This window comes from Olea europaea, chromosome 7, assembly GCF_002742605.1.
Source record: "Olea europaea var. sylvestris chromosome 7, O_europaea_v1, whole genome shotgun sequence".
Taxonomy (NCBI): Eukaryota; Viridiplantae; Streptophyta; class Magnoliopsida; order Lamiales; family Oleaceae; genus Olea; species Olea europaea.
The window spans coordinates 1,347,242-1,370,344 of NC_036243.1; the positions used below are offsets into that span (position 1 = coordinate 1,347,242).

Genomic DNA, 23,103 nt, shown 5'->3' on the forward strand with positions numbered 1-23,103 from the left:
GAATTGTCATTCACCTCATAGAGTTACAAGGGTGCGAAGCCAGTACTCCAAACTTACACAATCTAATAGTCACACAATCTCAATAACATGTGTACAAAATACTTGGACGCCCCCCTCCACTAATCAGGCAAACTTGCCACGTGAAAGTTATATATCGAGTACTATGGCTTGAAGCCATTTGGTAGGTTCGGCGCGAGAGCTTCATATCTATAAAAATGGCTATTTTCCTCCCTAAGAATGATCTAAAAATTGACAGAGTTTAGATATTTTATCGTTATTAAACTTATTCCAAAGTTGTTCAGATCTTATTCAGTATTTAAAAATCTCATTTTAATCAACAAATGTGGAGAATTAGCACAAATGGTCCCCATCCTATAAAGTTGCTTTGTAAATGATCCTTAAAGTTTAAATCTTGGAACAAACATTCCAAACTTTCAATTAATGAACGGAATAGGTCCTTATGGACAGTTTTCATACAATTGATGGTTAAAAATGTCAAAGTTTTGTTAAAAGACTAAAATGCCCTTATTTCTAGTTAAATATATCCCAAGAAAAAGGACAAAAAAAGTGAAAAAAAAAATATGAAGAGAAAAGAGAACTCATCCTATCATCTTTCTCGTAAGAGTACTCCAATGCAACTATAAATAGCTTTAAAAATTTTGTCATGTAAGCAAAACGTGAGATAATATAAAAAAATACCTCTAATGCAAAATATTTCAAAAGGCTTTCAATCTCCATGAAATTGGTTTTAATGAGTAGGCACTCTAGTTCAAATTTGATTTTCAATGTGTTCTATAGATTTTTATCACGTATCCTTTATTTCTGCAAAGAAAAATAACAAAATCATAATTATATGTGCCTATAAAATATAAATTTTAGTTTTTCTAATGGAACTCGACAATATATAAGTGTTTGTGTGTGTGTGTGTCACATCCTCTTGACGGAGTCCCCTATCAATTAGTTTTGGAAACGATTTAAATGTTTCTAATGTGCTTATATATATATATATGACATATTACTTTAAGCAAGGGGTAAATTGAATTGTAGCCAAGTTTAAGATGGTGTTAAGAAATCGGTCAACTTCGTAAAAAGTTAGCAAAAAGTGTCTATTTTGCGTTGTCAAAAGACAAAAATACAACTTTTTTATTTTTATTTATTTTTTATTTTTGCAAAAATGGTCAAATTGATTGTGAGGAGTAGAAATTCATATTATGCCCGTTGTTTGAGTTTCATTATAATTAGATTTTTGAGAAAAATCTATTTTGTAATATTTATTTTTTGAAGAATGTATTATTAAAAAATAAGAAAAAATTTTAAATTTACGTGTAATATTATTGTGTTGAAAAATGTGATTCAGGCCCATTTAATTCTCATTTTTATCAAAATATATTTTTCACTCTCTTCTTTTTAACTATGCATTTTTTATTAAAATAATATTAAATATAAATAAAAAACTTATTTTTATTCTTTATCTACACATATTTTATCAATCTAGTATTTTAAAATTCATTTTTCCTTAAAAATGTGTATCAAATACCCTCCGAAAAAAGAGAGAAATGTATTATCAAACTAAATAAAACCCAAACAAGGTGTAAACCTTTAGGGCTGATTTGACATTAGCTTATATGCATATCAGCTTCCTAGGCGTTATATACGCTCCCTACCCTCTCTCTCTTGTAGAAGCTCACGGCCGGCTTAATGAGCAACACCCAAACGGCAGCGGTGGCGGTGGGGGCATCAGTAAACAGAGAAGGAATGAAGGGAGCATTAGGTGAAGGACTGACCCTTGAAGAGCTCAAGGAAAAAATGGCACTTTTTGCAAAGGAAAGAGACTGGGATCAGTTCCATAGCCCCAGAAATCTGCTTTTGGCACTGGTTTGTACCATTTTGATTTCATATATGCAAATAAAAATCTCTATTTACGTAAATCGTTGATCTTATTGAGTTTGTCTGTGTGTATGTGTTGTGTGTTCTTCTTTCGCTTCCATAAATGTATGTATATTTATATCTAGTTTTGGTTTTAGTCTTGTACAAAATGAATTTAGTGGTTGAATTCTTTGAATTTCATAAACCCCAAAGTTTCAGACTTGCTATATATGTAAACACACAGCCATTGTTGTGTTGTTCTCTCTTATTACCATGCACATAGAATCTGTAGGAGTCTGTCTTATGATTTTCAAGTTATTTTTAACCTTTGATCTCTCACCGAAAATGTGGGTTTTTTTAATCTTTCTTTTGTGTCAAATTTTCTCCTTTTATTCTGCACATTGAACATAAAAATTGCCAGAAAATTTGGGTTTTCTTTCTTCTTTTTGTGTGTAAATTGTTCTCTTTCTATGAACTTTGAGCTCGCAAAATGGATGTGAAAAATAATAGATGCAGTAACAGCAAAATGTGTTAAAAAAAAATCATTTCTTGATTCTTTTTGTCTATTTGTTTTGAGGAATGAAAATTTATTTTTTTGGGTCAAATTTTATAAGGAATGTTGACTGATGACTTTTGGAAACAAGAGAAATCATTTCTCTAAAGCTTTTTTGTGTCCAAACTGAGTAGTCTTGATTGTTGTGCCATTTCTTAACTTTTCCATTAGATCATTATAGCACTTTGCAGTCAGAGTACTGTCTCAAGCAGCAACGTCAACACAGGCATGATAAAGTTGCCATTACACCTTAAAAAGAACCAACTTTAACTTTATCCACTAGCTGCCTGTACCGTTCTTTTGTGTCTTTTCATGTTAATGCTTATTCCAATAATCCATTTGTGTCTCAGGTGGGTGAAGTGGGAGAATTGTCTGAGATCTTTCAGTGGAAAGGTGAGGTCCCAATAGGCTTACCTGATTGGGAAGAACAAGAAAAATTACACTTGGGTGAAGAATTATCAGATGTTCTTCTTTACCTTGTTAGGCTATCAGACATTTGTGGCATTGATCTTAGTAAAGCTGCACTTAGAAAGATTGAACTCAATGCAATAAAATACCCCATCAGCCTTTGCAAAGGCTCTTCTCAAAAGCATAACCAAATCAAGACCAGTACTGAAACTGCCCTCAACGCCGCTGCCACCGATGCCACCACCAGCAATGAAAATGGTGGTTTATGATCTTATTAGTAGCGTTCTTGTCTTTGTTATATTTATATTTTGGGGTCTTTTCAGCCTTCCATTGTATTTGTCTTTTTAGACATAAACTCCTGTAGTGGATTCATTATCATCTAAGGTGGAGAAGGGCACAGTATAAAGTGTGATGCTTTGTCTTGTACAATGTAGGCAAAGTATGACATATGACCCATATCATGTGACTAAATTGGTTTGTGTATCATATGTGCAAATAAGGATTGGTTTTGCATGAGCTCCATCCTGGGTGGTATGCTTTATGGGTTTTGATCGTTTGCTAAATTTGAGATCGATTACATGAATCCCTTTATCAAATTCTTTTGGACTTTGGCTTGAATGCTAGAAATTGATTAGCGTTTGAATTTCTTTCTTCAAGTGCATGTTCAATGGACAAGATTTTAGCTTCTTTTTATTTAACACTGTTTAGAATGGCCTAGTTGATGGTTATTTTGGGGGGCATATATTAATATTATTAGTTTTTCAAATAAAGATTCTCTTTGGCATTCATTATTAAGGCTGAATTTTAGATTATTTTACTGGATTAGCTAAGATTTTTGGTAGTGACATGGTAGGGCCTCTATAAGTATTTTAATGGACCAAATTACAACATTTATGCTCCACTCAAATAGCTTGCATATGTTGGATGCCTGAAAAAAGTTGGGATTAGTCACTTTCATTTTGAAGTTTGTTGAGTGGGTCTTTACTATTAAAGAATGCTTAAAACTACCTTGGCTAAATTTGACGGGTCTGACAACGTGTTTATAAATAAATAAACTTGCTGTTCGTACAAGCAGGTTTCAAACAGAAGCCTGTCAAAACACACACATAAGGGGGGTGGGTGGGGGTTTTTTTGGCAATTTTTTATTCACGGTGGGTTCTACACATGAGAGTAATTTGATGAAATTCTGTGAAAAAATTTCTGTACAAATGGCTTAAGTGATAAATAAAACCTTGCTACACTTACAAGTCTGGCTCACAGAATTCATACGGAAAGGATACTTGACAATTTCTGGGTGAAAAATGGCAAAATAATAGGAAAAAATGAACCACACAAACTCTGCCACAATATCACACGTAGAAAATCCGTGAGAAATCCTCTATATATAGCATTTTTCTTATAAATAAGGATAAAATGAATGATGGAGTTGGTAATAAGTTCTACGAAATGTATAGATAAAAGTTATTTGACTAAAATATTTACGAACATTTGGCCAAACATAAGGCATTGTTGGTAGTCCTCTAAAACTCACTATGTTTTTAACTTACAAATTCAAATCAAAAGGTTGTGGTAGATTGATAGAAATGCTATGTTTGAGCCACATTATTTGAACAAAATACATTTTTCAACAGTGATTTGACATTATTTTAATTACACACATTATTTTAATTACACATTTTTAAATAAAATAATATTACACGTAAATTCGAAATTTTTCCTTATTTTTCATTCACACATTTTTCATCAATATACTATTTAAAAATGCATTTTCATTCCAATAACATGGCTCAAACAAGAGCTAAGGCACTCTAGTTTCTTCTAGATCTGTCGTGCTAAACTTTGTAAATAATAATAGAGTGAGCTAGTGTGAGAACTCACCATCAATTTTAAATTTATTATTCCATTTGTTTTTGCTTCAAATTATTCAGTGCTTGTTCTTAAAAAGTTAAAAGTTAGAGTAAACAGTCAATTTTATGCACATATTTATTGAAATTCATAATTTTTATTAACTTTTCAATAATATATTTCATTAATTTTTATCAAAAGTTTGCTTAAAATTTTTTTTGTCAAACCAACTATTGATTTGGAGCAATCTTTAAGATTCGAGTTATCATTATCATAGAATTAGGAATATACAAGAAATCATAATGAATTATATTGGATAATGTATTTTACTGATTAACGGTATACCATGCGTCTTGTCTGGATATTATTGTTTATATTACGAAATATTATCTTTTCCTTCTAATGGTTATTACTTTTCTCCGTGAAAAACTTAAAAGTATCTTACAATTAAATCATTTCTAAGCCTTATAGTTTAAGTAATTAAGCCCTTCTTTGAGTTCCATTCTTTTAAAAATTCATTTTCAATCATACATTTTTCAATAAAATAATATTACATGACATGATGACAATTCAAAATTTTTTCTTAATTTTTAACTACACATTCTCTATCAATCTACTATTTAAAATGCATTGATTGGTCAATAATTTGCGGGCCCAACTACTCGAAAGTATTGTCGTGGGCAAGATTTCGAAGATAACCAAGAGATTAGAGCTTGAATGTAAAGACAGGGTGCTTCTTCCATCAACTAAAAAGCATGTAGCTCAACTTTTGAGCAAATAGAACAAGTTCCGATTTGGTATATATTCTTTAAAACTTATTTTTTCCACTTTTATTTTTAACCACACAATTTTGAATTTTCCAATAATATAATGAGTAATGCTATTTGTACATCATTGTGTACAGATAAATGACATGAAAAAAAGAGAGGAAGAAAGAGACTAAAAGAAAAGAAATTCGATTATCGTAATATTTCTCTTCCATGTCATTTATCTATACACCAATATGAACACAAAATACTAATAGCATTACATAAATAATTTTATACTCGAACCCAAGACTTTTTCTTACGTTTTAACTATACATTCTCCCAAAAAAAAAAAAAAAAAAATTACATCTCATAAAATCAATTCTCAAAAAATCTATCAAACAAACGTTATATAACATTAGCCCTTGCAAGTTTTCATCAACCTAAAAGTAAAAAAAATAAAAATCCTGACATCTGTCCTCATTAGTAATGTAACACAGAACAGGGGTAGAATTCAAATTTTTAAAACTAAAAATTTCATAAAGAATTTTAACAGCCTAATTCTTCTTCTTCTTTTCTTTTTTTACTATAGCAGAATGAACTTTCAACTCTAAATAAACAGTCCATTTTCTCTTCAAAAACCTTGACTAAGTTGTGTAAAAGTAAATATTTTACCTCAATCAGAAACCATGGAAGCTCATTTTTGGGTCCTCTTGTTTCCTACTGCCCCGTCCTCTCCCACCTCTTCTTCCTCTCCCTCTTCCCCGACCCCGCCCTCTGTGTCTAGAGAATGACTTTCCGTGCTTCATCACCACAAGTGAATGCAATAATTCGTCACAAAGAACGCATCCAACATGCAGGGTACCTCCATCCTTCAACGGTGTAGTTTTCTTATTGAAGTCCACTTCTATTATAGTCGAGTCGCATTCTGGACAATGATCCCGAGTTGTAGATATTCGATGAGCACCTTCCGGAAGGAAAACAAGGCAGTTGCACATATTGCAGTACAGCCTCCATTTGGGAGCACTTACTGGGTCAAGCTCCAGGGTACCATTACACTCCGGGCAAGCACAAACACCTTGTGATATCATAGAATGCTGGCAAGTCGGATGTGGGCAGAGGAAACATGGCATGCCAGCTCCCTTTCCCGGCTCGACGGTGCTACCAGTTTTAGCGGCACCAAATAAAGTCTCGATGCCTTCAAATGGAGGAGAGTTGTAACAATAAGGGCAGAGAGGGAAGGATTTACCCTCCGGGCCAGGCATTGAAAAGATCAATAGCTCAAAGTTATCGAGAGGGCAAGTAAGTTCCTTATATAGCTGCAAGAAGAAAAGATGCTTGCATAAAATTAATGGAGCAATAATTAGTTTTTACTTATAGGAGGTAATTGTCAAAAATATTATTTGGTGCAAATTCAAGAGATGATAATATATTTTTCAAGACAGCAGAAGTATGATTGATTAGGCATGCTATTATTATAACTGCCAAAAGGAACAACTTAGATCTAGAAATAGGATCATCAGGCACTGATTATTTCAATTTGAGAAACATAACTGACAGTGATATATAGTTTACCTTGATCGTACCCTTCTGAGGAATGTAATAAATTTCCTCACACGTTCCACAGTATAGCCGTGATGGCTGGGTAGATATGTACCTCATGTACCGCAAACATTTGCCACATTTACTAAGCAATCTTCCAGAATCAGAGAGTGGAGAAAATTCTGCTTCAAATAATGCATCCATGTTTTCAATCTACACCAGGCACAGTCATCAAGTTTATCAGGGATAAAGCAAACAAGCTTAATCACAAATAGGCAATCAATCATATTATAGACGCAAAAAAGTATAATTATCATATACTTCTAAAACTTATAGACAATTGATCACAAGCTTTGTACTTTTAAACATACAGAAAGACAACAAAAGCGTAGTGAAACATGGTTCCAGACGCAAGAGCTTGGGGGAGAGAGAACACATTTTTCATTCATTATCAACCTTTCCCCTTTCAAAACCGCAATATTCGTAGTCGCAGAGGATGGATTTAAGAAAATATAATTACCACGCATATTGGAAAAGAAATAACAGGAGTTAAAGGCTTTACATTAAACCAAACAAGAAATAAAAGACATTGTTATTCCATCACCTGCTTAACAAAGTAACTGAACTTCCTTTTAAATTGCTTTATTACATGCTCCACAACTAAAGAATGGTCTGCTTGACCTTTAGCTACAAGAGTGATCTGCTGCTCAATGAAACTTCGAATGTCAGGCAAACAGAGATCTGGATCTATACACTGATAGCCCCTTACTAGACTGACTCCTAAAGCAGTTAGCAGTTGGAATCAATCTCCTTCCAGCTTGCACCTGAAGTTATTATATAAAGGTAGGATTATTTCGAAAGTACGTATATCTCAAATAAAACGAATACTCTAACATAAAATATCAAAAGCATTTTTTCATGCCCACAGAACAAGTGCACAAACCCACAAAAACAAAACATCAAGTTTTACTGACCTGCACATAATTGCGTTCACATATGTTGTTGATATGTACAGGAATAGATGCATCTGTACCTATTCCATTTTTTTCCATTAGTGAGATCAGCTCACTTTCAGTAAGGTAGTCAGGAGGCTGTGTATTCCCCTGAAATTTTAATGAAAGAAGTTATTTAACAGTATGCAAGGAAAAAAGGAAGGAATAACTATTGGCCATAAGATGTAAATTGTAATTTAATCACAACTGTATTATCAACTGATGCATGCATATATATCCACAAACAGAAAATTTTGACTCACTATCTTATTTTAATTTTTTGTTGATAATTATCAAATGTCCAGTTACCAATCTACTAGGTATCTAAATGGAATGCACAGTACCAAGTATGATCTCTACACTGTTTTTCAATTTTATTTCATAGTGCAGTCTGAAAAGGAGAGAAGCGTGATAAGATTTAAATAGGGTGATAATACATGAGATAGAGACAGATCCCGTGCATCCAGCACAAAACTGAGAGAGAAAGAAAAGCAGGTCCAGGAAGGGGGAGGAGAAGAATGTATAAATATACCAGCAAACAACTAGTCATTACAAGGCTTGGATTTCTATACCTCATCAACCTCAATTCGTGAAATTTCTATTTTCTCCCCTTCAGCAAACTGAGGAAGACTTTTTTCACTGACTGCCAACCACGGCATAATTGATGTGAATCCTTTAACTGTAACACGGTGCCCAATACAGTGGAATAATTCTCCAGCCACTGCAAATTCAATCTTGACCCTGCAAGGGTTTCAAATTTTTAACACCATCTTACTGCACAATAAGTGACTAGCTAAGAAAAAACAATTTATAGTATAACATTAGTCTTTCAAAGGTCCCAACCAAATCCAATCTTACTAGTGCAGAAACAGTCAATTTTAAAAACAGAGCAACGAAATGGCAAAAGATTGATAGTGCTCTCTCGCTGAGCTACCCTAGCTGTTTCAAGACTTGTCACTTTCTTTTTCTTGATTAGGGTGTATTTCAGACTCGTATCGGGAAACCTTGCTATCTTTAATAATTACACTTCATATTCTTAGACCTAGAAGAGAAAATATCCACAGCTCCAAGTTGTAATTGGCTGTTTTAAATAGTGATTTTTAGCCATTTCCATACGAGGTCTCCTCAAGACCATATGGTTACTGCTCAAGGTTTCTTTCCCAAGCTATCCTAGTTCTGATATGGACAGAACTACGTACTTTCTAGTGCACATGACAAGTATGAACTAACCCATATACTTAATGGCCAGTTGTTAATGACTAGTTAAGACAGGGAACAAGGTTGGAGATAAATACTTCTAACCCACTAATTCAATGAAGGCTATTTCGTAGATCCAGATTATGAAACTGCCCGCAGCCATACAGAAATGATTATAGTTTATTCATGCTACAGGCTATATATATCCTTACTGATTTCTGTAAAGAAATCCTAAACTGGAATTAATACAGATTCTGAAGCATAAATGTTAAAATAATTTTAGTTCAAACTTGTGTATCATTAGCACTTACTCAACTACATCTTTTGTCCAATGCAGAATTTTCTTGACAGAAACATGTTTTGAGGTCTGATTCTGCAGAGTGAAAAGTTATATAAAGCACCTCCATTGTAGAATTGCAAATTGCGTTAATCAAGATTAAACTTGAAACGCATATACAGTCAACTACATTTGAGGCTATGGATAGTACATTGAGTGAAATCAGATTAGAATTTAGAAGCCCTTAAAACAGAATTTACTACCAGCTTCATGAAAAAGTTAGCAAATCTTGCTTTATATTAAAGTTTTAAGGATCATAGTGAATTTAAGATTACATTGATTGCTAATTACAACACTTGTGCAAAATTAAAATGCACATAAGATAGATAAGAAAATAAAGCTTTCACCTTGTGTATTTGCTATCAGGGGAAAGCGTCCCTAGAAAATGTTGACAGACATACTGATAGAGCTTCCAAGCATCATGTCCAAGCATTTCCTGGGTAGCTGAACGCATTGGAGTTATTGGGGGATGATCGCCTGCATCGTTCCCAGATCGGGGTTTTACATAGCCATCAGCCAAAAGTTTCTGCACATATTCTTGCCATTCTGGATCGTTGTCTAGTGCTCTAAGGGTACCTCTAAAGTCAAATGAAGATGGATATGCTGTACTCTCTGTACGAGGATAACTAAAGCAGGATCAACCAAAATAAGAGAGTGAGAAAAGATTGGTTATGATTATGATAGTATATAACATCAAATGGCAGAATTGAAGAAAAGCAGTGACGTTCACACTGAGGTACTGAATGAGGTCATATTATTACGCTAAAAAATCCAAAGATAAAATGTCAGAAACATAGAATTGCTTTCACTATTACTACATTTGTTAGCACGTGAGCTGCAATAACTAATGTAAATTTTAAGAGGCGACATTGTCTCATTATATCCCTGCCAATTAATGACATATACCACTGAATTGGAAAAAGGAATCCAAATTCACATAAATGTGAGAGTTTTCACTTCTCCATAAGCACAGTAATATTTTTGCAGAGTTATCACTTAAAAAATGAGACATTAGTCGATTAAGTCAATTTCTTGCAGAAAAGTCAGTTCTCCATTAAAATTTCAAAATAAAAATAAAAATTAAGACTTTGTGAATTAGAACAGAAGTTGCCAAGACATACTATGGGAAAAGCATAGGAGGAGAGAGAAAACCTGATGAAACCTTGAGTGTACAAACGCTCTGCTAATTGCATAGCCAACTGAGGTCCAAAGCCCAAGGCACTTGAAGCGACCTGGAATTCGTAAGGCATGGCCACTGTTAACGTTTCCTTTGCTCTTTCCTATGAACATTTTATTTACACTGTGCAGTGTTTCGTAGGAAAAATTAAGATAGAGTAGCAGAACGATTTTATTTTACCTATGGGGCCCCACAATTTTATGTTATCATGCAAAATGTGCTTGGATATATGCATACATGCATTCATCTAAATCTGAACTAAAGGGAGAGGGTTCAAAATTATTTTAATGTAGACACCAAATAGCTGGAATCATATTCTGTAGCATTGATTTCCAGGATTATATAATTCTGTTTGGAGCAAGTCTTCAGAGAGTTCTTAGTCCAATCACGAAGGACTAATCAGGTGCCAGCTTCATAATACAATTTCAGTCATTTCCAGTCCATGGAACATATAGGTATTGCTCATGGAAACCATAAATTGGTTTTTGTGAGTATTTCTTGGGTTGATTTAGGAAGAATGTAAGGCGATTTGTCACTACAGGTAAATCAGAAAATGATCCAAGTACATCTCAATTTGAGACTCAACTGATTCACATCCTTCCATAGAAATGGTTTATAGAAGACAATGTTTTCACTTCCTACTCTTTTTATTTAAAATAGCTATTTTATTATTTCTCTGTGCATATATTTATTTATATTATATAGTAAATATGCATTACATTCGTATTGTATAGAAATAGAACTAAACTTAGGTCATATAATTTAAACAAAGGTAGAATTTTCATTCACTAGCTCAGCACATAGTTGACTTTAACATAAAATAGTTCCAAGGAACTGATTCTAATTTGGAGCAGTGCAAATTTAAGAACCACCTAAGATTCATGTCTACTAAAGAACTCAGCCCTTAACTAGGATCCATATATTATTAATATAATATATCAGTATCATTTCACACACAAACTATAGAGTTAATTATGACCATATAGATAGTTTACAGTTAGCGAAATGATAATAGGTTAGTCCAGTCACAAGCAAAATGAGGAAATGACTCGCTGACTTGCTTAGTTTTCAGAAAGACCATGATTACCATAGACAAAAAAAAATCCCATATAAACTGATGAACACATTCTAATTTTATCAAGGGCTTTATGACTTAAATTTCCGTCCCCAACCGTGATCGCTTCCTTCGCAAGGGAAAAAAAGAATGTAATAAAACAATAGCTCTAAGAGAAAGTAAAGAACAAGTGGGCGAGACTCAAATTGACTGGTTATCAAAAATCAATCCTTCATTTGAAATGGAAGGGTATAAATTCCGCAATTGTGGCATCTATTCTTATAGTTTGAATATGCTATTTTGGGGTACACCTTGAACGTTGAGAATACACTTTTTCATTATTTCCAGGCCACTCAATTTGTTGTCCAGTCACAACAGATCTGCAGAATGATGAACTTGAGACCCTAACCCAAGTTTTTTAGAATTATCAAGCAAAATTTTCACCATTACTACCAAGTAATTCAAAATTGTTTACACATGGAAAGAGTAATAAGCATAAATAAATTGGGAATCATATCATCCTCAGAATAAAATGTGAGTTTTAGGAATAAAAGCTTTTTTATTCATATTCATATTTCTTACATCGGGATAACAAACTGACTCCACTGAATATGCTAAGAAGTTCGAGATTAATAAATAATAGAAGCTCATATATCCAGGTAGTGGTGAGGTTGGCTAGTCCTGGTTCACTGTTTGGACAACCAACACCTTAAACTTGATTGTGCAAATTATCTAATGCAGATATCTCAATCACAGGACAACTCTAGCTTTTATTTAGTTTTTTTCTCTCTATATATATTATATGTTTAGTCACTAGCTGACATTCATTTGGTCATAAATTTAATTTGAAAGCCTGCAACTCGAACTTAAAAAATAATTTGAACCTCTTCATTCTGGTTATTGTTTTCATTTTTCCTTTTGTCTACGCATCTCTAGGTATTAGTTGAAAGTTCAGGAGGTTTTCAAAATCAATGAAGTGAGTAGCAGTGTATAAATCATCTTGACTGAAGATTATGAATGATGCAGACCAAAGGAGAAGTCAAGGAAAACCCCCACTGTCTGCTCTTACCTTTAGGAGATTCACAGTGTTAAGACCAGCAGGGCGACTTTTGGACTCCTGTTTTTCTGATATGGCAATGACTTTCAGTATCCCATCTTCCTTTATTAAGTTTCGAAACATTTCAGTAACCTATCATCAGATTTATTACTAGTATCATCAGTGTTTAGGTCCCCATACATTTGAACAAGTTTGTAAATTAGAGATAGAGAACCTCACATCTGAGTCAAACAACCTGTTACGATTCCACTCTAATTTGAGTTCATAGCCCCTGTGCAAAATGTAAGGATGCAACTTCCAAAATTTTTCTGGCTTGAAAGTAATAATTTGTAGGTGTCGTTGCACACAAAATCCAAGTGTTGGAGTCTGACATGGTCCATATCTGAAATTAGATATCAAGTTTACTAACAGAGATACAGACCCAGAAGGGAAGGAATTAATTAAAAGTCAGTTACCTATGGAAGCAGTCCAGTTTGTCAAAACATAGTATTGTCACCCATGAGAATCAAAAAAATAACTGGAAGAGTAAAATTGGACACCAATACAGATAACAACAATACACTAGTTTCAAAGTAACTAATACACTTTCATTACTTTATAGGATACATATCTTAACATGGAACCAATTCTTGAATCATCGTGACAATGGAAACAAATTTCAAAGTAATGCATGCACCAACATGGATGTTTAATAACACATTGTCAGACTATAAAAGCAATTAAATGACTCAATGAAACCAATAATTTAAATTGTCCCGCTCTTCCTTAAGCCCCTGTTTGACAGCAATTATTTGGGTAAAATGGAGTTTTGGATAATGATTTTTTCAAGAATATGTGGTTAAAAAGTAGGACACATTTTTGGGTTTACGTGTAGAATATTTTATTGTGTGAATGTATGATTGAAAATGAGAATATAGAAAAAAAGTTTTGAAATAATGGTTGTCGAACAAGGGCTAAGATAAGATTTCCAACCTGCTTATAAAATTTCAATATAAATATTCCAAATATTTTCTTCAAAAAGAAACTGGGATCAGTAAAAAAAATTGGTTAAACAGGAGAGAGACTGACGAGATAACCCTTGAATCGAGGTTTCCATATTTCCCATTGAAATAGCTAGTCTGGAACCGTGTGAAGGAGACTCCAACTTTTAAATCAATTTCTTGGCGGGCATCGACTGCCAAAGCCTCATTTTTGTTAGGTTCGACAAGGTTATTCATAGCCTTCAAAATATCTTTCTCGGTTACAGATGAAAACCGTGCACGATAAACACTTTTGCCATCTTTTGCATGGAAGCCAGTGCACTCAATAACTGAAACCAAACAAACATCAAAAGAAGGAAGATATACACACATAGGCACATATATAATTACAAAAATCAGCTTAAGATGTAATGATGGAGAAATTTGAAAATTGACTAGCAAATGCTTCTGTTCCTCGTGCATATAAAACAGGCAGTCAAAATGCCAAAATGAGATCAACAATATGATGTATGCACCTTACATATATCAAAAGTAAGAAATATTAATCTGATATTGGTAAAACATAAATGAAATAGCGCACATAGTTTCAATCTTCCCTTAGATGAGGAAAGATGGGGTCAAGTAACGAATTATTATTGAAATATCAAGAATAAAAACTCAGCTCAATGTAAGAAAACCTAGCCAGCTTGCCCTACTCAATGAGGATGATAAATTGTTTTGGGACAATGGCAGCTCAATCTATCGAGAAATTAGTGTATTTGAAATAGCTAACATTCTTTCAATCTGCCGAGATCAGCATTTTCAATTTTTTGAACAATCTCTCCAAAGATCCTTTGGGTGCAAATGACTTGCATGAATAATTTTTCTTATCTGCCTCCTCACATGTTATGGAATAACACATGATATGTTACTACACATGGATAGCTTGTGACACTATGATCGTAGACATTATATCCTACTTACTACATTACAGGAAGAAAGGTACCTTCAAAGCATATATTTTCACCTTCACGATCACAATCCAACCATAATACTAGGTGCCCACAACCACGAGCTTCTTGGCTTAAATGCCTACAAATATGAGCCTTGTTTCCAGAAGCTTGTCAGCACTTTTCTTTTTTAAATGGAAAAGAAATGAAGAACAACGAAACAATTGTGTCTGTTAAACATTCAAAATTAGCTATCAAGACATAGTAGCTTAATGCCAGTTTTCATAATAGTTTGAGTTCCCACCATTGACCTATTTTTAGAGCCACAGAGGGGCTGGCAACATATTTGAGACACAGTTGGGAACTATAATGTTATTCAATTTTGGGAGAATGATTTGTTTTTTCCACTTCATTCATGAACGTGTTATACACACACACACACACACACATATTATCTCTCATTAGGAAATAATCTTTTCTAATTAGGAAAATAATTCTTGACTTGTGCACCTACCATATATACATCTGTTGTGTATGTAAAGATTATATCTAGGCCTAACTTAACGCATATAACTCATAACACCTTCCCTCAAGCTGAAGCATAGATTTAATCATACCCAACTTGTTACAAATATAGTTTACTCGATTCCCAACTAAGGCCTTAGTGAACATATCAGTTAATTGATCTCTTGTCCTAACATGCTCAGTCGAAATCAAACTTTGCTGTAACTTTTCACGAATAAAATGACAGCCTGCCAAATACAGGGTTAGTGGCAATATGAATAGTTGTTTAATTATCACACCACAAGCTCATAGAGTGGACCTTATCAATGCCAATTTTCCCAAGTCAATGATGTAGCCACATAAGTTCACAAGTTACTTGTGCCATAGCCTGATAATCAAATTCTGCACTTGATCGAGTTACAACACTTTGTTTCTTACTTTTCCAAAAGACTAAATTACCTCCAATGAAAACACAATACCTTATAGTAGAGTGCCTATCCACAGGAGAACCTGCCCAGTCAACATATAAGAAACCCTCAATTCTACAATGACCAGTCTCTATAAATAATCCCAGGTCCTGGAGCTCCTTTGAGATATTTTAATATATAAGTTACAGCATCCCAATGTGAAGTTTCAGGAGATGACATAAACTGACTAATAACACTTACTGGAAAGGCAATATCTAGACGAGTAATCGCGAGATAGTTCAACTTTCCTACTATCCTTTTGTACTTGTTCGCATCAACTAAAACATCTCCATCTTCAACTCCGAGTTTCACATTTGGTATCATGGGAGCATCACCAGGTTGTGCTTCAGCTAACCCTATCTCGTCCAGTAAATCTAGAACATACTTCCTTTGAGATAGAAAAATTCTTTTACCACTTCGAGAGACCTCTATCCTAAGAAATATTTCAAAGGACCTATATCCTTTGTCTGAAACCTTGCGCCTAGGAAAGCTTTCAGCATACCAATGCTACTGCTATCAATACCAGTAAGTAATCACGATATCATCAACATATACCACTAACAAAATACACCCAACTTTAGTATGTTTAAAGAATATTGAGTGATCATATGCACTTCTTTGTAAGCCAAATTCAATCACAACCTCACTAAATCTCTCAAACCAGGCACGAGGTGATTATTTCAGACCATATAATGACTTTTGCAGTTTGCATACCTTTCCTAACTTTCCCTGAGCAACAAATCCTGGTCGTTGTTCCATGTAAACTTCTTTTTGCAAATCATTGTCGAGGAATGCATTTTTAACATCCAGTAGGTTACGACAATCTTCAACTCTTCAAGAATCTTCGATTGGCGTTGGGAGGGCTTGGGTAGTAACTCCTTTCGCCCTGCAATCGTCGGCTAGAGATAGTCCGGCGTGTTTTTTGGTGGCCGGTTGCATCGTGAGTGGTGGAACTACAATTGTCGGCTGGAGATAGTTCAGAGTGCAGTTGTCGTCGATTGGAAAGAGTTGATTGGGCTCTCTGTACAGATTCACTCAATGATTGTGAGTTGCCTTTTGGATTGGGTTTGGTGTACTGTTGGGCCTCTAAAGTCTAGTTATTTGGGTTGCTTCATATTTTCATTTTTTTGGGCTTCCATAATATGTTTATTTAGTCGAGCTGCTTCCTTTGAACTTGAATATTTTTGGGCTCTGTTGTTTTTGTGTCTCTCTATTAATCATGCCTAAAATTCAAAAGAAAATGGTAACTGAAATCACGATAACCCCATCCTCAAAAATCACAGAAAGAAAGTTAACGGGTAGTAGGAATTATACTCAATGAAAGAGAATTGTCCGCAGGTATGTGTCAAGTTTGGATTTGGGCGATCATTTGACTAATGATCCACCTCCACAATCTGATGCTACTCCCAAGATTCGAAAAAAATAGCTGATGGAAGATGACAAACTCTTTAATTAGATTCAAAATACCCTTGACCCGACAATAGATGTCATTAATCATTGTGATACTGTAAAAGAATTATGGGATTATCTAGAATTTTTGTACGCCAATACACAGGATGTATCGCATGTTCATGAACCGATGTTAAAGATTTATTGAGCTGAGCAAAAGGCAGGAAATCTTTTTCAATATTATACTGAGGTAAAACAGGCATTTGAAGAAAAGCAGGTCATGTTTCCTAGCACTAGTGATGTGAAGACAATGCAAAAACAAGAAGAGCAGATTGTGATCCAGTGTTTTCCTAGCACTAGTGATGTGAAGACAATGCAAAAACAAGAAGAGCAGATTGTGATCCAGTGTTTTCTTGCAGGTTTGGGTCCTGATTATGAGGTGGCTTGCACTCAGCTTCTTACCAGTGAGGCACTACCTTCGTTGAACCTTATATATGCCCGTCTCCTTCTGTATATGCAAGGACAATGACAAGCAGCAGAGTATAGCACCAAGTGAGACGGTAGCCCTAGTTGGCACAAACTAAAAAACGAATAGTATTCACAGTTATAAAGGAGGAAGGACAGGTAGTAAAATTTCTGGTAGCGATTCTCGTGGTTATTATTGTGGAGAGCAAGGACATGTAAAATGGAATTGCTGGAAATTAAATGGTAAACCAGCAAAGCACATTAGTCAGACTCCTATGAAGAAATTTGCCAATGTTGCTAATCAGGATGGTCTTCTATCTACACCTCCTGCCCTTCCATCTCAACATCAAATTACGATTTCAGCAGATGAATATGCTAGCCTTACACAATTTTATGCTTCTCAACATCCCACTCCTCAACAGCCTATTACACCTTCCACTTCCATTTTAGCCAATACAAATACTTCTATAGCCTTTTTACCTCGTCCTGCAATTGGGTAATTGATTTCGATGCCTCAGATCATATAACTGGGAATAAAAGTATACTTTCATCATTTCAATCTTCTTTATGTTACCATGTGTCAATTTAGCTAATGGTTCTACAGCTCCGTAGTCCGATGTGGGACAGCACATCCAACAAATTCTCTACCATTATCTTCTGTTTTATGTTTATCTCAATTTTTTTTCAATCTTTTCTCTGTAAGTCAAATTACTAAATCTCTTAATTGTAGTGTTCTTTTCTTTCCTAATTATTGCATTTTTTAGGATCTTGGGACGAAGTAGATTATTGGTAGAGGGCGTGAGCTCAATGGATGCTTGACCGTTCTCCCACACCGGTGCCAAGGTCAATTGCATGCACCGGTGCCTCTCTTATGCAACTTCACTATCGCTTTGGTCATCCTTCTCTCCCTGTCTTGAAGAAATTATATCCTAGTTTTAGTCATGTGTCTCAATTAAATTGTGAGTCGTGTCAATTAGCAAAACACCACAGGGGTACCATATTTCTCTAGACTGAATAAACAGGCTATGTCCTCTTTTGATTTAATACATTCTGATATTTAAGGCCCATGTCTTATTTTATCTAAGACCGATTTTCGCTATTTTGTTACTTTTGTGGATAATTATTCTTGAATTACTTGTTTATATCTTATGAAAAATCGTTCAGAACTATTTTCAATTTTTTGTGCCTTTTATGCTGAGGTTAAAACTCAATTTGATAAATCTGTACGTATCTTAAGGAGTGATAATGCCAAAGAGTACTTCTCATCCACATATACTTCCTTTCTTTCACAAAATAGCATTCTTCATCAATCTTCATGTATCGTTACTCCGCAACAAAATGGAGTGGCAGAAAGAAAGAAAGAATCGTCATTTGTTGGAAGTTGCACGAATTCTTCTTTTTCATATGAAAGTTTCAAAAGAATATTGGGCAAATGCAGTTTCTAGTGCATGTTACTTAATCAATCGTATGCCTTCCTCTATCTTAGATAGTAAAATCCCTTATTCCACTCTATTTCCCTCTCAGACTTTTTTCCTCTTACTCCTAGAGTGTTTGGATGTACTTGCTTTGTTCAAGATATGAGACCTCAAGTCTCCAAACTTGATCCTAGATCCCTTAAAAATTCAAAGGTTAGCTCTGATACCATGTTATTCGATTTTGGGAGAATGATTTGTTTTTTCACTTCATTCATGAACATGTTACATATACACACACACACACACACACACACACACACACACACACACAGGGATTATCTCTCATTAGGAAATAATCTTGTCTAATTAGGAAAATAATTCTAGACTTATGCACCTACCATTTATACAACTGTTGTGTATGTAAAGATTATATCTGGGCCTAACTTAACGCATGTAACTCATAACATATAACATGAGAATAAACCAATTGAAGCCAATGTAACCAAGCCCCTATTTGACTCCCATTAAAATTATAATTCATTTTTCTCTCTCTTCTTATCAACCACCCATTCTCCAATAAAATAATATTAACCACGCATCATTCAAGAAAGCATATTTCCAACTATTAAAAATTCAAATAATGGGGGCCAAACGGGCGCAAAATCAACAAAAGTTTTATCTCTTTTATGGGGATGATTGTAGGTTATTCTAACTGTAGTATATGATAAGAGATGCAATTTTTCATAGAGAAAATAGAATTTACCCTAGATGCAAAGTATATTAGGTTTCCAATCTTCATAGGATAATGGATGAACATCTAGATGGAGCAACCATGTCTAGATGGAGTGTAGGTACTTTCTTGTAAAGAATTTTTGAGTTCTCAAAAATAGAATGATTAATATGGCATCGTCTAATGTTGATAGCAAAGAGGAAAAAGATGGATAATACAACTACTCTTTGAATGCTTCTTGTGCCTATCTATGTTTTTTATACTAAATCCATTAGCATACACATAATTTTGATGTTTCAAAACATATTCCAGTTTGTACACGTTCATAAAGGATCGCAAGATCAAGTGGGTTGAATCAAAAGGTCAAGACAACGGAAGAAGGTCCAACCTTTGGATTTGATTCTGACTTAACAATGGGTGCATCAAAAAGATCCAGAGGATCTGTTGCAGCCCAATTTTGATATGCTGCTGGAAAATCTACACTGCATTTTAAATACATAAAGCTTCAAAGTCAACATTCCAATCCAATTATTTTTTTTAAGGTAAGCATACAAAAACAACTATAATAGATAATAGCAGGTTAAAGATGACGGAGATCCTTGGAATATTATTGGAAGACTGTTCATGGAAGACTTGCCTTAGATTAGAATATGAGTTATTATAAAACTATTTAGATGAATTTTTTTATATCCTTTTCATAATTAATATTAAGTAGTTTTCCATACTTTGCTAGTGATTCCAAAATACAGGTTTCCCTTTCCAATTCTTCTCTTTCTCACAGCACTCTCTTTCTTCTCGTTCTCCTCTTCTTCCTCTCTACTGTTCTTCTCTTCCTCCTCTCTATTTCTCTTCTCCTTCTTCTCCTCTCCCTTCTTCAAAGTCTAGTTCTTGTTACGAGTGTCCATCATCAAAAGGCAAGAAGTTCGTTGAATATATTTCTTGAAATGACTTAATCCCTTTTTAGCAAGACCACCTTAACAACACTCAAATGTTATATATTGTTGAACTATTTAATGTAAAAGCTTAAGCTCAAAGCCTTGCACATACACAATTTTATTTATATGGGTAGTAGCAGGACTTTAATTTAGGACCTTTGCCAGCTCTAATTCCATGTTGAATCATTTCATCTATAATCGTAAGTGTTTGAAAGTGTACATATATAATTTATAATTGTCTTCAAAAAATACATTAGACTACTATAGACAATGTTTGACACAATTTAGCCCATTGAGCTCCATTCTTTCAAATATAATTTTTCTTCAAACTCATTCTCAACCACGCATTCTCCCAAAAAAAAAAAATATTTTTACAAGTAAACCCAAAACTTTTTCTACTTTTTAACCACATATTCTCAAGAAAACTACCATCACAAAATCTATTTTTCCAAAAAAGGGGCTAAAACATACCCTTAATGTTTAGCATGTTAAAGACAAACATTCCAAGATAACAACTTGTAACAAACCATTCTAACACAAAATGAAATTATTGACAAATCACAACATGCCAATCTAACGTAAAATGAAATTACTGGAAAAGGAGAAAATTGAAAGAGATAATGTGTGATATTGAAAAAGAAAATGCTTCACAGTTCAACCTAGCTTTTTATTCATGCAGCAGTTGTGCCAAAGCTACAGTCAGCTCCTAAAGTATTTGTGTATTATCTAGCATTTATTTGTCAGAGACAGCCACTTTTAAAGTGTGGTTTGAAGTATATCTGTTGTGGACCTGGTGGTTAATACCTTAGTTATTCAGGGTTTGACTGTAAATCTAAGATATATTAGTTGATCTAATGAATCTCAGCTCGTACATTATGTGTTGACTTCTTTTAGCCTTTGATTATAACAAATGTATTTTCTGCATGGAGTTCCTTCTCAATATAATTGTTAATGTGTAGTCTTGCTTAACATTGCAATTTCTTTATCGATCTTGCATTTTCGATGTATTTTTGATTCACTTTCTTTTCATGGGCATGATGAGCATGTACACTGGTGCTATTTTCACAATTATAATTTTAAAATTCATGGGCATTATGTATTTATCATATGAAAAATCAGAGAATACCAGTTTCAGCATTATGACTACTGAGAATATCCAAAAAGATAGCCTTGAAGTTAAGAAGAATCTTGAAAACCTGAAAACATGACCAATCACCGAGGTCACTTTATATTGAGCAGAAAATCCCAAAAAAATTCCATCAAACTCATGGACCTCAGTACTACCCCTTCGTGACGACATCTGCAATGAAATAAGCTCCTTTATTCAAACACTTCTCAGAGTTATTGGTAAATAGAGCACACTAACAAGTTGATAATGAGCTTAAGCGAATTTCACAAGGAATTCCACAAGCAATTGAAAAGTAACCAAGTGACTCATTCTAGTAATTACTCATTCTAGAAATAAGCAAATGCACAATAGCAATACCATTCCAGTAATTACACATTCTATAGACTTGACATGCTCAAGATCAGGTTTGTCCAAGCTCAGCTTATAGAGTTAAAGCCTTGTTTCTGGTATAAAGCTGGAAGCTCAGTCCACAATAACTCATTGACACTCCAGCACGCCATATCATAATCTACCAGGAAGAAGTGCCTTAAACTAGAGGTCAGAGTCATCTCAGCTATGGTCCAATATCCAAGTCCCACAATAAAGCCTATCCAAACAGCAAATTATAGCTCACAAAATAAAGAAAGACAGCACTTTTCGAATATCATGCAGTGGGGCGGAGCCCAGGAAAGACGAGAAATTGATCCCCAAATTCAACCCATTATTTCATTTTCCCATTTCTTCCCTCATTAAAACAGCTCCAAAAACACCATGCCTTGGCATCAATTTGTGGAATCACTTGCAACCACACTATTCTTCTGTATTAATTTCTCTAGAAACGTTGAAAGCAAATAAAAACAGAACAGCCTTCTAATAGCAACATAAATGTTTAGGGCATTACCACAGAAAACAGTAATTAATAAAAAGAAAGGAAGAGCATACTTGACCGCCAGAGAGTGCTGACGCAATTGAGAGAGCAATGCTTGGCTTCTCTGCTACCTAATAATCACAAACACCATATACACATACGTCATACATAAATATATACAAGTTGGTGAAAAACACCTGAACGAAAGCAAATTACTAAAATTCTTGAGATTGAAGTAAGAAGATTTTGGATAATTTTTAAATTTGCTTACCATTAGAACTTTGGGTGCCATTTTGAAGCTTCAGGGTTTATTCGAAAGTTAAGAAGCTGGAACTGAAGAACAGTTTATGTAGGACGAAATTTGGGTTGGGCTCTAACCTGGATCCTGGGCCTCTATTCAGGCCCAATAATTTCTAAGTTCATGCCTCATCACCAGTTCAGTTTTCAGTCGTGTTAATTTCTTTAATAGAATTCACACAAATAGCACTAAATGAGGTAAAATACAATTTATTAGCACCTCTTAATTTTTCAGTCAGCAG

The 23,103-nt window shown here is 34.3% G+C and overlaps 2 protein-coding genes across 2 annotated transcripts; one reads left to right on the forward strand and one right to left on the reverse strand.

Moving 5' to 3' along the window:
* The first annotated feature begins 1,626 nt into the window (after nt 1-1,626).
* On the forward strand, nt 1,627-3,366 carry LOC111396645 (dCTP pyrophosphatase 1-like). Its single transcript, XM_023023077.1, has 2 exons — nt 1,627-1,875; nt 2,770-3,366. Exons 1-2 carry the CDS (start codon nt 1,699-1,701, stop codon nt 3,094-3,096), a joined length of 504 nt encoding a protein of 167 aa, XP_022878845.1. The 5' UTR covers nt 1,627-1,698; the 3' UTR covers nt 3,097-3,366.
* A 2,422-nt stretch (nt 3,367-5,788) lies between these two features.
* LOC111396646 (DNA topoisomerase 3-beta) lies at nt 5,789-22,875 on the reverse strand. The gene is given in 16 exon segments (XM_023023078.1): nt 5,789-6,737; nt 6,994-7,173; nt 7,565-7,750; nt 7,752-7,784; nt 7,935-8,063; nt 8,525-8,693; nt 9,834-10,112; nt 10,639-10,718; nt 12,787-12,906; nt 12,994-13,156; nt 13,843-14,083; nt 14,740-14,839; nt 20,042-20,135; nt 21,785-21,888; nt 22,639-22,695; nt 22,836-22,875. Coding segments are annotated over 16 exon segments (2,595 nt in total). The 5' UTR covers nt 22,857-22,875; the 3' UTR covers nt 5,789-6,098.
* Nucleotides 22,876-23,103: the final 228 nt, after the last annotated feature.